The 14,361-nt window shown below is 45.0% G+C and overlaps 1 protein-coding gene and 1 non-coding gene across 16 annotated transcripts in view; both read left to right on the plus strand.

Moving 5' to 3' along the window:
- Nucleotides 1-8,850, plus strand: part of PUM1 (pumilio RNA binding family member 1) — a 128,231-nt gene extending 119,381 nt beyond the window's left edge. For all 15 annotated transcript variants that reach the window (XM_045548456.1, XM_045548457.1, XM_045548459.1 and 12 more), the window contains 2 exons: nt 3,553-3,745; nt 7,023-8,850. In XM_045548456.1, coding sequence (XP_045404412.1) covers nt 3,553-3,745; nt 7,023-7,154 — 325 coding nt within the window. In that variant the 3' untranslated portion in view covers nt 7,155-8,850. The remainder of the gene's footprint in view (nt 1-3,552; nt 3,746-7,022) is intronic.
- LOC123636257 lies at nt 4,545-4,629 on the plus strand. The gene has a single exon (XR_006734449.1). It is a non-coding gene; the product is annotated as a small nucleolar RNA SNORD103/SNORD85 (small nucleolar RNA).
- Nucleotides 8,851-14,361: the final 5,511 nt, after the last annotated feature.

Genomic DNA, 14,361 nt, shown 5'->3' on the forward strand with positions numbered 1-14,361 from the left:
TTTTATTTTATTTTTATTTTTTTTATTTTTTTGAGACAGAGTCTCACTCTGTTGCCCAGGCTAGAGTGAGTGCTGTGGCGTCAGCCTAGCTCACAGCAACCTCAAACTCCTGGGCTTAAGCGATCCTTCTGCCTCAGCCTCCCGAGTAGCTGGGACTACAGGCATGCACCACCATGCCCGGCTAATTTTTTCTATATATATTTTTAGCTGTCCATATAATTTCCTTCTATTTTTTTTAGTAGAGACAGGGTCTCGCTCCTCCTGACCTCAAGCGATCCTCCCACCTTGGCCTCCCAGAGTGCTAGGATTATAGGTGTGAGCCACTGCTCCTGGCCAGAAATGATCTATTTTTAATGGCTTTTAGCTTGTGGGCTTTTCCCAGTCTGCTCCATGCTGGGCAGCTAAAACTGGAATAGAAAGTAAGGTTGAGGCAGGAGGATCATTTGAGGTCAGGAGTTCAAGACCAGCCTGGGCAACAAAGTGAGACCCCATGTCTACATAAAAATAAAAAATTAGCTGGGCGTGGTGGTGTGTACCTGTCCTTCCAGCTACTTGGAAGACAGGCAGGAGGATCACTTGAGCCTGGGAGTTTGAGGTTATAGTGAGCTATGATCTCGCCACTGCACCCCAGCCTGGGCAACACAGCAAGATCCTGTCTCTAGAAGAAAAGAAAATCCTCAGTGTTCCCAGAGGGCAGAGTTTAGGGCAACCATGACTGAGAGAAATCCTGGAAAAGAACAGGATGGGGTGGGGGGAGGCCTCCTTTTAAACCTCCAAATGTCTAGCCAACCCCTGAACCACATTTACATGGGGCAAACTCAGAGAACCTGACTAAGGCTAAAAGAATTGAGCTGAAATTTCATCTGCTGCCCATTGCATGGAAGAAGTTTGCAGTTTGACTTTAGTCAAGTTAACCACAATAACAAGGGATGGGGGGAGTGCTTCTCTTTGGAGAGACATAACAGAAGTGTGAGGTTCTACAGTGTCTTCATGATGTCTAGATAACAGGAAAATGTGACCTGTGCTCAGGAAAAAAAGAAATAAAAATCAATGAGTAGTTCTGAGATGACCCAGATGTTGGAATTAGTAGAGGATTATAAAGCAGCTATTTTAATATACTCAACGATATAAAGGAAAATATGCTTGTAGTGAGTAAAAAAATAGATATTAGAGACTTACAAACTTTAGTATTAAAAATGGAAATTTTAAGATAGAAAAATATCTGAAATAAAATTTACTATATGGCCTTAAAAGCAGGTTAGAGATGATAGAAGAAAGAGCCAATGACTTTGAAACTAGATCAGTAGAAATAAACCAATAAAATAGATCAGTGGCTTTCAGACATTTTTGCTAGTGACCCAGAGTACAAAATAAATTTTTAATTTTTGACGCACAGGTACACACACACACACACACACACACCCCTGAAACAGTATTGCACATGATCAACTCTTGATACTTAGCTATTCTGTTTCATTTAAAATAAGAAAACTAGTCACAAATCACTGTATTGATTTTACCACCCACAAATGGGTTGGGAACCCGTTTCAGAAACCCTAGAACAAAGACTGAAACTGTCTGGGTTGTGTATTAAGCCTTTGGCCAGTTGGGATCCTATAGCTGATCTACCTGCTTGCTTGGGAGGCAAGTTGGTGCTGAGGATTGAGTCCTTCACCCACAAGAATGAGTGTCCTGTCTTACCCTGTTTAGCAAACAGTCCTGTCTAATCCTGACCACTTTGTAGGGGAGGCTGGGCTGAAGTAGATTAAGGTACAACTTAGCTGAGCAGTCCTGAAAAGTAATGCGTTCTCTGCCTGAGCATTTGGAGATGGTGATTAGCTTCATGCTCTCTGAACCGGCTCAGCAATATCTTAACTCCCATTTCTGCTAAAGAAGAAGCCAGTGGCTCCTAGGAGATTTGTTTCCATGGTGCCACACCTTTACCCTGTGCTTAAATTGCATAGTACTCTGGAAGGAAGATGGGAAAAAACGTTTTCCCATATTGCTATATCAGGGGGAAGAAGCTGTTGTCTTAATTAGACTTGATAAATTCACGTACTAGATTTTACATACAGCATGTGTCTGTCTTAAGAAGGAAGACTGAAGAAATGTCTGGTAGGACGGTAGTTCTTAAATATTCTAGCCTGAGAATTTTATGTTGTTTTCTAAATAAAACATAAGCCCAGTGCACAAAACCAAATAACACGGAGAGAGTGCTTTCAGAGCTCCATTGAACAATACCTTCTCTTGGTTTGAAAACTTCTGGAATAGGGAATTATTTTGGTGATGGCTATTTGTGATGACTATTCAAATTTCCAAAGGGCTGGCTTTTGGAAGAAGGAGTAAGATACTATCCCTGCCTTCCAGTGCTCCCCAAGTATAGATATACACGTCCTTTTTCAGCCCCAGAAGGCAAAATTAAGATATGTGGGTGGAATTTCAGGATAGCATATTTTTGCTTCAGAATATAAGGAAGAATGTTTAACAAAGCCCTAGGGCAGGTAGGTTGCCCTAGAAAGTAGTTACCTCAAATCCTTGGAAATTTCTAAGCAGAAGTTGAATGGCCATTTTCCAGGATTGTCGTAAAGGTTATTCTGCATTAGCTAGATTTAGACTCCCAAATTCCTTTTCTGCTTTAAGGTTCTGTGATCCAGAGCAGCTCTTTCCCCAGTCATGAACTCTTTGCAGAGTCAGCCACCCACCCACCCACCAGATGTTCTCCCTGCCAGATAGTAGGCTTGGCTCCAACATTACGAATACAAATAACACACATTGTTCTTTGACACCACACAGCTGCACTCCCACAGAGTCACAGGTGCAAGGTAGTATTGTCTTATAAAACCAAACATCAGTGAGTGGCCACTCTTAGATGGCAGATACCCGATAGCATGGCGATGTATGAGTCAATCAGCTTCCACAGTCCCTGGGGGGGGGGGCGCACTCCGATTTAATGTAATCACATTCCTTTTTTCCTTTCCCAAGGTGATGATATTTGTGAAGTATGTAGAAATGCTGATAGGCCTTAGGGTTCTTCCTATTCTTATACTCCTAAGAGGCAGCATGTAGTAGTTGACCAAGCGCTGTGGTCCCGGGCTTAACTAAGTCTTAGAGCCTCTAGTAAGAGCCAAGTTCCATGCTTGGCCTCAGGGAGATAGGTGGTGGGTAAGCTTTGTTCCTGGGCTCAGTAAGCTCACAAAGGCAAGGAAGGAATTTATAGATTTTGTTAAAATAATACTCGTTAACCAATTGGGCTGTTAACGTGTCCTGTGAAGCTTGTGTTTAAGTCTCTTCACTTACCCAGGCCTGTTAACCCTTACCTGTTATAGAGTTGTGACCCACATCCTTGAAAACCTAATCTCAGATACGATCTACAGCCATATACCTCAGATAGCACAGGTGGAAAGTCTTACAGAGCCAAACAGTCAACAAATTAATTTTCTGCAAATGTTCGCCCTCTCTTGCTGCTGATACTGAGGTCAGGGCAGAGCTAGACAAGCACAGCTTACCAGGGGACCCTCTTCTGAGAGTTGGCTCAGATTTGTCTTATTACAGCAATGTTGTGGAGAAGTGTGTCACTCACGCCTCACGTACGGAGCGTGCTATGCTCATCGATGAGGTATGCACCATGAACGACGGTCCCCACAGTGCCTTATACACCATGATGAAGGACCAGTATGCCAACTATGTGGTCCAGAAGATGATTGACGTGGCAGAGCCAGGCCAGCGGAAGATTGTCATGCATAAGGTAGGCGGGGCTGGCCGGGATCTCAATCAGAGAAAGTGTGCAAAACACAGAGGAGGGTGGTCACCTTGCTTTTTGAGGAGTTTGTCAATGGACTCTGCCCCATGCTGTGTTCCAATTTCCCTTTATGTGGAGTCACCATTGTCCCCACGTTTGCCTCCCCTCCCCTGTCAATAACCCACTGGTATCAAAGTCTTCAGCTCGGTTTTTGCAACATATTTTCCTCGCTGATCTCTAAGGGACCAGTATACCAGTCCAACAAATCAACCTGTTTGCCTTATTTACTTTTCTCCCTCCTCCTCCTTGTTCTTTCACCAACGTTTACTGAACAAGGGCCTGCCCAGTGCAGAGTATGGCCTGGCACATGGACCTGAAGCCCACTCTGTGCCAGACACCAGCAGTGCACAGAGATTACTAAGACCTGATCCTACCCACAGAGCACAGTTTGGTGGGGAAGATCAGGGAAGGCAGTGGAGAGCACTGAGAGGGGACCCTCAACCTGCCCAGAGTCCCAGAGGGACAGCTTTGCAGGAAAAGACAAGGTTAAAGAGGAGTTAGGGCCAAGGGGACAGAACCCACTTAATGAGACCCATGGCTTCAGGAATAGTCATGGAGCAAGTCCAGCCAGCACTGCACAGACCACAGAGCCCAGGAAGCAAAACAGGCCCACAGGCAGGGTGTGCTGCAGCTGTGTTTGTGCTAGGCAGTGCCACGAGCCTGGAGGTGCTTCTTATCTGAACCTTCAGCTTTTGGGCCCTGAGCTCACTCAGCCCTTCTCCCTTGAGGGGTTGGTCGGCCCCTGTCTGGCAGTGATGACCCACTTGCCCTCACTGAGAACAAAGTTCGATAATGAGAATCTTTGTTATGGACTCAAGTTCTGAGCCAGACAAGACACCCATCCCTCTGATTCATCGTAAACCAAACTACTGCCCTGGTGTTGGTGATGGCAGTTGAAGGCTGGGGGAGTCCAAAGTCCTTAAAGTTGTGAGTTTCATAGATATGTGGGTCAAGATGCTGGTGAAGCACAGGGAATGTTGGAGATACGCAGGAGTTAAAACTCATCCATCCATTCATTCATTCATCAAATACTAAACATATTCTGTAGCACCTGCTCCTTTCAGCAGGGTTGTGTTGATGAACATGGCAGTATTGTACACAAATGGTTACACTGGTGCTAGGGAATATGGGGTGGGGGATGCAAGAATGTGGCAGGGTACCTCTAGTAACATGGAGTCCAGAGAATGCTCCCAAGGAAATGTCATTTGAATAAAGCATCGAGCCTTTCCAGAAGAAGGAGCACAGTGTATAAAGACTTGGAAGCAGGAGACAAGACTCCATATTTGAAGAAGTAAAAGCAGGTTCAGTAGGGCAGAAGTGTGGTTACAAAAGCACATTTCCATTTCACATAGTTGTCTTGGCTGCAGAGTGGACAATCATGGGAGGAGGGGAGACTGCTAAAATAGCAAAGCCAGCACACGATGATGGGAGAGAAGTGGGCAGAGCGGGCAGCTGGAATCAGCAGGGTGTGGCAGTTTGTTGACTGAGGGAGTTGAAGGAGGAAGAGTTCTCAGAGTCCCTCTTGGTTTTTCAGCTCTTTTATCACTTGGTGGTGTCCTTTTCAGCAACCGGGAACATTGGGAAAGGAGCAGGTTTCACCTCTCATTAAATCAAATAAAAATTGGAGCTCAAGTATTTTTTGTGTGTATATGTGTGGCTTGTTAGGTTTTTTTGTTTTATGTTGTTGAGTCTGGAAGAGAATTAAGTACCTGGACTCATCAGCCAGCCAGTCCCAAAGGAATGAATTGGATTTCATTTTATTTTTTAGGAGAGCTACCAAAGCAAGGGGATCCTAAACCTCAAGTTCTGCTGATAAAAACATTCCCCAGGTGCATGGTCCTTACTGCAGCCCAAATGAAAAGTGTAGAATTATTGCATTCTTTTTTACAGATGAGTTTAAGGGAGGTCAGGCAAGTTATCTGGTTCACATAGCTCAGAATTAGAACCAAGAACTATTTGTTATGTCAGTTTCTTGTGTAGGCTCTTAGGTGGGAAGGTAATAGGCCATACCTTCTGTGGGACACAGGGTCTGTGTCCTGTGTAGGATGCATAAATGGTTTCTAGATCTGTTGACCCTTACTTGCTTTGCTTTAAGTTTATAGCTATGTAGACAAAAATTGTTGCTCTTATGGGGCTCTCAATCTAGAGAGTACTTGTTCATCTACCCTGGCACGTTTGTCCGGTGTGTTTGAGTGTGCAAGTGTAAGTTTGGATGGGGAAACAGGTTGATAAACAATGGTCCTTTCATGTGTGGAAAGATTGATAGTTAAGCAAAACATTGCAAACACAGTTGATGTATGTAGAATGCTCCATGAGCCCACAAAAGAGGAAAGGGGCTTCCGGAGAGGAAGCACCTCTTTGAGTTGTGTGGGATGCACAGCACTTCATGACGTGAGTCAGCCCAGGTAGGGGAGAGTGGAAGAGAATGCTTGTAGGGGTGAGCCGGAGCTTAGGGTGGCGAGGGTGAGGGATGAGACAGGCATGATAGACGTGCCATGAGAGCACAGTAGAGGGAAATAAGTTTCTGGAGGAGCCAGACAGTTTGGGCTCAAACACCTGTACTATGCCTTCTTAGCCATTTGACCTTGGCTGAGTGACATAACTACTCCGTGCCTTCCTTTTTTCATTAATAAAATGGGGATAATTACACCCAGCTCTTAATGTTCATCATGTTTATTGTTCTCATTATTAGCTTTCTGTGATCCACTGTGACCTGAGGGAGGCAGGGTTAGGTGATGGGCTTAGGATTCATGGTGCCCAGAAATAAGCCCCCACTGCTCAGGAGAGCCTGGTGTTGTGTGTGGGCCAGAGGGACCTGTACAGGTGCTTACAGGGAAGGGCAGTGCAGTTGGCAGGTGGTGGGCAGTGCGTTTTGTCAGTTAGGATACACTTTTCCCATGTGCTGTCCTGGGAGTGGCCTGTTGCTGCCCTGTCTCCAGAGCTCTCAGGTCCCGTGTCCACACTCAGAATAGGAGCTACTCTCCGTACCTGGTGGGTCGGTAAAGTGCTAGAATCCTGGGGACTTGGCCGGACCAGTTGAAAGGGATTGCTCTGGAGAGAGAGAGAGAGAGATAGAGAGAGCGCGAGAGCGAGAGCGAGAGAGAGGAGAGAGAGAGAGAGAGAGAGAATGAGAATGTGTGTGTGTCCAAGTGTGTCCGCGAGCGCGACTTGCTGCCCAGGTCTCTTCTCGGGCCAGCGTAACATAGACTGTCCTTCTCCCCAGATCCGGCCCCACATCGCGACTCTGCGCAAGTACACCTATGGCAAGCACATTCTGGCCAAGCTGGAGAAATACTACATGAAGAATGGCGTTGACTTAGGGCCTATCTGTGGCCCCCCTAATGGCATCATCTGAGGCAGTGCCACCCTGTTCCTGCATTCCCGCTGACCTCACTGGCCCACTGGCAGATCCAACCAGCAACCAGAAACGTTCTAGCGTAGAATCTGAAACGGGCAGATGGTTGCTCCAGGATTACTCCCTCCTCCAAAAAAGGAATCAAATCCATGAGTGGAAAAGCCTTTGTAAATTTAATTTTATTACACATAACATGTACTAATTATTTTTTTTAATTGACTAATTGCCCTGCTGTTTTACTGGTGTATAGGATACTTGTACATAGGTAACCAATGTACATGGGAGGCCACATATTTTGTTCCATGTTGTATCTATATTCCACGTGTGGAAACTTTCAGGGTGGTTGGTTTAACAAAAAAATTTAAAAAATTAAAAAAAAAAAAGTTTTTAACTCATTTGCCTGGCCGGCAAGTTTTGCAAATAGCTCTTCCCCACCTCCTCATTTTAGTAAAAAACAAAAACAAAAAAAACCTGGGAAATTTGAATTTTAGTTAAATGACCCCAAACTGGCATTTAACACTGTTTATATAAATATATATATATATAATGAAAAATGTTTCAGAGTTGCTAAAGCTTCAGTTTATGACATTAAGTTTATGAAACTTCTAAAAATTGCTTTTTTGGGAGACTGTATTCTGCTGAAGAAGATAGTGCAGTGTCTTGTGAGGAGGAGATGTGAGCACCCAGAATGTGTTTCAAGGCCGGGCGGGTGTGATTGTTTACTGCCTACTGGATTTTTTTCTATTAACATTGAAAGGCAAAATCTGATTATTTAGCATGAGAAAAAAAATCCAACTCTGCTTTTGGTCTTGCTTCTATAAATATATAGTGTATACTTGGTGTAGACTTTGCATATATACAAATTTGTAGTATTTTCTTGTTTTGATGTCTAATCTGTATCTATAATGTACCCTAGTAGTCGAACATACTTTTGATTGTACAATTGTACATTTGTATACCTGTAATGTAAATGTGGAAAAGTTTGAATCAACATAAACACGTTTTTTGGTAAGAAAAGAGAATTAGCCAGCCCTGTGCATTCAGTGTATATTCTCACCTTTTATGGTCGTAGCATATAGTGTTGTATATTGTAAATTGTAATTTCAACCAGAAGTAAATTTTTTTCTTTTGAAGGAATAAATGTTCTTTATACAGCCTAGTTAATGTTTAAAAAGAAAAAAATAGCTTGGTTTTATTTGTCATCTAGTCAGAGTATAGCGAGATTCTTTCTAAATGTTATATTCAAGATTCGGTTCAAACTAGTGTTTTTTTTTTTTTTTATCCTAAAGAAGTAATGTTTTGCTTATTTTGTGACAGTCAAAAGGACGTGCAAAAGTTCAGCCCTGCCCGAGCTTTCCTTACAATCAGAGCCCCTCACCTGTAAAGTGTGAATTGCCCTTCCTTTTTGTACAGAAGATGAACTGTATTTTGCATTTTGTCTACTTGTAAGTGAATGTAACATACTGTCAATTTTCTTTGTTTGAATATAGAATTGTAACACTACACGGTGTACATTTCCAGAGCCTTGTGTATATTTCCAATGAACTTTTTTGCAAGCACACTTGTAACCATATGTGTATAATTAACAAACCTGTGTATGCTTATGCCTGGGCAACTATTTTTTGTAACTCTTGTGTAGATTGTCTCTAAACAATGTGTGATCTTTATTTTGAAAAATACAGAACTTTGGAATCTGCGTTTGTGCTTTAATACCCTCCCCTTCCCCATCAGAGTGTCCCTGGACAGCCCTGTCCTTGCTCGTGCCCCTTTCTGCTGTTTTGTTGTGTGAGAGGAAGAAACTTGCAATAGGGCAGGGGTGTCAAACTGGTGGCCCTTAAGCCCAGTTTGACTCCCAGATGTTGGGCTCAACCTGCCCGATGCTTTCAAAATCAAGACATTTCACATAAAACTCCAGACTTAAACTTTGAAAAATTAGAATATTCACCTCCTTGGGCCCTGCACCTGTGCACCAATCCTCTAAAAGCCTGTGCCCTGCGGTCCAGCCTGTTCTTTACTGGTGCTGTTAGTTCATTTGCTTTCACCTTCCTGACCTCTGCAGCATTTGTGAGCCCTGGGGTTTAGGTTCAAATCCTCTGAACTACACGTCTCGCATCTACTTTTCCAAGGTGAGGTGGCAGGTGAGGTGTCTGGATCACAGCGCCATCTTTCCTTTCCTCTGTTGGGCGCTTCTGCCTGCACCCTGCCAACCCATTCACACGCTGAGGCCGCCCAGGCGTCCCAGTATCCTAGCTCGCCACCTCCTCAGAGTGGAGGGCCTCTTCCAGCCTGGAGTCCTGGAGGCTGGAGCTCACCACGGCGCCTATTGCCCAGGCCTGAGGTTGCCCACCTGCCCTTTACCCCCTCTGCTCCAGGGGCAGCTCTGGCAAAAACTGCCACTGGAACGCTGCTCAGTGTTGGAAAGTACAGGATGGGCCCTGCCAGGGAGGTCGGGTGGGAGCCCACACCAGCTCAGGATGGTTGCTAAAGGAACTTCACACAGTCCCTTATGGGTAGGGGTCTGTCACTAGCAGGCCCTGTGCACCCAGGAATACAGGGAAGAAAAGGAAGCTGAGGAAATGCGCATTTCCCAGTCCAGGAGCTGACTCTGCTCTGGCAGGTGTAATCAAGGCCTGTGCCCAGCGTTGTTCCACTGCAGTAGCCATCATGGTGCTTGCAGAGGTGGCACTCAGCAGGTGTTGTGAACTGCAGCACTGTGTGACCGAGTGTCACGGCTCTGGACTCAAGACGAGGGTCCCACTACTCAGTGTATGCGCCTGGGCAAATTCACCTCATCTTTCAGCAAATTCCTTGCTGGAAATTGATGGAAGGTGGTAGGTAGTAACACATCTGTGTGAAGCGGTTCTCCCATCAGCTCATGAGAAGTGAAGTTACCGCTATAAAGGCTTTTACCAGTCCCTGCAAGGCCTGCTGGAATGCAGAGTCAGGCTCGGAGGCTTGGGTTTGTTTTTCCTGTTTGCCTACTGACTGTGCCCTGGGAGGAGTGAAAGCTTCAAAAGCCTGTTTGAGCCCTCATGTCTCCTGTGAGGGTGGGGTGGTCCTTCATAGAGCTTCGGTAAAACAAACATTAAGAAATGTCATGTGTCTGGCACGTGTTGGGCACTTACGTGTTTTCATCGTTCCCTCCTGGCCTGTTTATACCTGTTTGTGCTCTGGGTTTTTTTTCTCTTTTTATTCTTAGTATTTAGTGAAATGTTTTTGTGATTTTTAGTGGTAGCAAAGCAAGGAACTAGGTTAGAAATGTGATTACCACCCCTGCCCCCCGCTTTGAGGCCTGGGGAGGCTTCTGAGTTGGACAAATTTGGGGTTTTATTTAATCCTAACTGCCTTTTCCCCCCTTAACCTGAATGACCTCTGAGACCCAGTTTCCCTCTCTCTAAAATGGGGAGATGGTGCTACCTACATCCAGTGTTGGTTGTGAGGAAATTATGTAGCTTCAAACAAACGATATCTATCAATTTGTCCCTTTAACATCACTCATCAATTGCTGTGCTCCAATTTGGGTGAACAAAAATAGTCCTTACTCATTATGTAAAGAAATTTACATAATGCCATTTATGGTGAACTGACTCTGTGCCAGCCACCAAGAGACAACTGTTCTTGCAACAGCCCTGCAGAGAATGTGGTTATCCCCATCTCACAGATAGGGAAACTGAGGTTCTGGGTCCTGATGCAAGTTTTTGGATCAGACCCGCTCTGGGCAGGCGGTTTCCCCCCCCAGCTCATCATGCCTGGGGCAGACCCCTCCCTCTGCAGGATTGAGCTTCATGGAGCAGACTGGGCTCCACATCCACCCCTCACCTGGCCACCATTGCTCACTGCTACCGCATCTGCCCCGAGGACGCGATGTCCAGTGACTGGGTACCTGCATTCCTGATTTCTCTTTCAGACTCACTGCAACGTGCACTCCTCACATGGTTTTTGTATAACTCTTTACCTGGTCACGGTGCTTCACAGTTTACAGAGCACCTTCGTATTTGTGATTCATTTGGTCCATGTGAAAACCTTAGACAGTTAAGGTGAGGTAGATGTTTCAGCCCTTTATACGGATGAGGAGTTTGAGACCCAAGCTGCACAGTGAGTCAATTACTGAGGATTTTATCTGAGGTTTCCTGACTCCCAGTCCTGTGCTCAGTCCATACCATCCTGCTCTTGCCACCTCCTGCCAGCCCCAGGAATGGCCGTCTTCTCTATTTTTGAGACTCCAAGTGGGGTCGCAGAAGGGTGAGGCACTGGGCAGCATCCTTTTGAGGGAGGCAGCCCGTGACTCTATGTAGTTGCCCACTGTAGCCACACGAGGGTGCTGCTGCCTAAAGCAAGCATTATGGAGGCCCAAGGGCTCAAGGGCCCAAGGTCAGGGCTGGGATGGATTTCCCCTGCCTTGAGGGGCTCAGGAGTGGAGTTTGTAGTCCCACCCAGAGACCAGAGGTCTGGCATTTGCCCTGAAACTAAGCTTCCCCCCTCTTCACTCATCCATCCGCTTGCTCCCCCAGTCCCCAGCGCATAGGACTCAGCCCTCACCTGGGCTGGGGTGGGAGGCTGGGGTCACTCTCGGGCCCCAGCTTGGCCTTGACTCACTGTGTGACCTCTGGCAAATTACTGACTTCTTGGACCTTGGTTTCCCCAACTGTCACCTGGAGCCCAGGGCTGATATGAGGTCACATGGGAGGGGCTGAGGGGTGCAGCCCCTGCCCCTGAATGCAATCCAGGACTGTCGTCTTTCTGGGTCACATCCCCGGCTGTGCGCCAAGCTTCCAAACTACCTAAGCCTCCAAGTCTTTTTGTGAATGATAGCTTCAAATGCCAGCTCCGTCTGGCCCTGTGTGGCCTTTGTGAGTCATCTGTTCTCTGATTCCTTCCTCTCTTTCCTCGTCTGTAAAATGGGGATGATAGTAGCTCTACTCCACAGGGTACCTTGGAAGCCTCGGCCCTGGGCTGGGCATGCAGTAGCCATAGGAGTTGTTATTGTTGCCTCTGGTTTTTTTCCTGCTATGTTGGGGGCCTCAGAAGTTTTATTAGGGTGAAACTGGGTGTTTGACAGGAACAGACAGGGTCTGGTAGGAGGCCTCAAGTAAAATTTCAGAAGGTCGGGGCATTATGTGTTCATCAGAATCTGAGGAGCCTGGGACTCCTTGGTCTGGAACTCCGGCTGATTTTGTGTTCAGAAACTGTGGACCCAGACCTTGCTTTTCTAGAGAAATAGGTGCACCTCAGGAAAACAACTTAGAGTTATAGTGGCCACAGTGGGGAAGTTTTGTTCTAGATGAAATTATTCATCTATTAGTGCATTAAAAAAAGGATCCCGAATGCCTCAGAAATGACTCGAAAATACCCTCTTCAAAGGAATCTCTATGGCACACTAATAAAAATTATTCTGAATCTGCTAACCTCTGTGATCTCTTGCCATTTCCATCTGATATCCTCAACACCAACTTCCTTTAAAAATTAGGGCCGGGCGCGGTGGCTCACGCCTGTAATCCTAGCACTCTGGGAGGCCGAGGCGGGTGGATGGTTTGAGCTCAGGAGTTCGAGACCAGCCTGAGCAAGAGCAAGACCCCGTCTCTACTAAAAATAGAAAGAAATTATCTGGACACCTAAAAATATATATAGAAAAATTAGCCGGGCATGGTGGCACAAGCCTGTAGTCTCAGCTACTCCAGAGGCTGAGGCAGGAGGATCGCTTGAGCCCAGGAGTTTGAGGTTGCTGTGAGCTAGGCTGATGCCACGGCACTCTAGCCTGGGCAACAGAGTGAGACTCTGTCTCAAAAAAAAAAAAAAAAAAAAAATAGGCCCTCATCTGCCATATGCAGTGGCTCATGTCTGTAGTCCCAGCACTCTGGGAGGCCGAGGTGGGAGGAGGATTGCTTGAGCTGAGGAGTTTGAGACCAGCCTGAGCAAGAGCGAGACCCTGTCTCTACACAAAATAGAAAAATTAGCCGGGCGTAGTGCATGCACCTGTAGTCCCAGCTACTCAGGAGGCTGAGGCAAGAGGATCACTTGAGCCCAGGAGTTCCAGCCTGTAGTGAGCTGTGATGATGCCACTGCACTCTAGCCCAGGCAACAGAGGGAGACCCTGTCTCAGGAACAAAAAAATTAGATCTTCAGAAAAAGTGGTGTTTTTATATACGTATATAAAATATATAGTATATATTTATAAATATATATAGCAAATATATAGTAGATATATTTATAAATATATAGTAAATATATTTATATATAAATATGTATATGTAGTAAATATACATATATAGTAAATATATTTACATATAAATATGTATATATAGTAAATCTACGTATATACAGTAAATATCTATTTATATATAAACATGTGTATATATATATATACTGAGGAATACTACTCAGCCATAAAAAGAATGAAATCATGTCTTTTGCAGCAGCATGGATGGAACTGGAGCCAATTATCTTAAGTGAAATAACTCAGAACCAGAACATCACCTACCTCATATTCTCAATTATAAGTGGGAGCCAAACCCCGTGCACACACGGACACAGAGAGTAGAATAATAGACATCGGAGGGAGGATTGGAAGGGCCGAGGCTGGGAGGGTGCGGGCGGTGTGGGATGAGAAGTTACCTTAATGGGTACTGTGTACACTGACCAGGTGAGGGTTTACACAAAAAGCCCAGACTTCCCCACTATGCAATATATCCATCCACTTAACAAACCTGCACATGTACACCATAAAGCTATAAAAATAATAAAAATAAATAAATAAAAATTAGATCCTCAAATGAGCCAGGAGTATCTGCAGCAACTAAATTCAAATCTCAATCTCATACACAACTGCAAGCTATTTTATAAAAGCAACCACCTGAGACTAATTGGAAAGAGATTGGATTTCTCCTCACTCACCTAAAATTTAGTCCACAGTCTCAACAAGATTGACTCCTGATAATAGGCAAATGTGCCCCAAAACTCCTTCTTAGAGAAAAATGGCCTTTTTCTGTGCCTTACAGATGTTCGTGTCTTTAAAATGCAGGCTTCAGGGAAATGACTCACTAAAAGAAAAAAACAAGAGGGAATTTTTAAAGAAATAAACTGGCAAATGAAAAAATCTTAAAAGTCTTTTCTGCAAATATTAATAAAAGATTTTAGCCATCTGAACAGGCAACTTTAACTGTCAAGAACACAACCTAGATCGAGCTAGCGAGTTTTCTATTATTGTCCC

Source organism: Lemur catta, chromosome 3 (assembly GCF_020740605.2).
Source record: "Lemur catta isolate mLemCat1 chromosome 3, mLemCat1.pri, whole genome shotgun sequence".
Classification (NCBI taxonomy): domain Eukaryota; kingdom Metazoa; phylum Chordata; class Mammalia; order Primates; family Lemuridae; genus Lemur; species Lemur catta.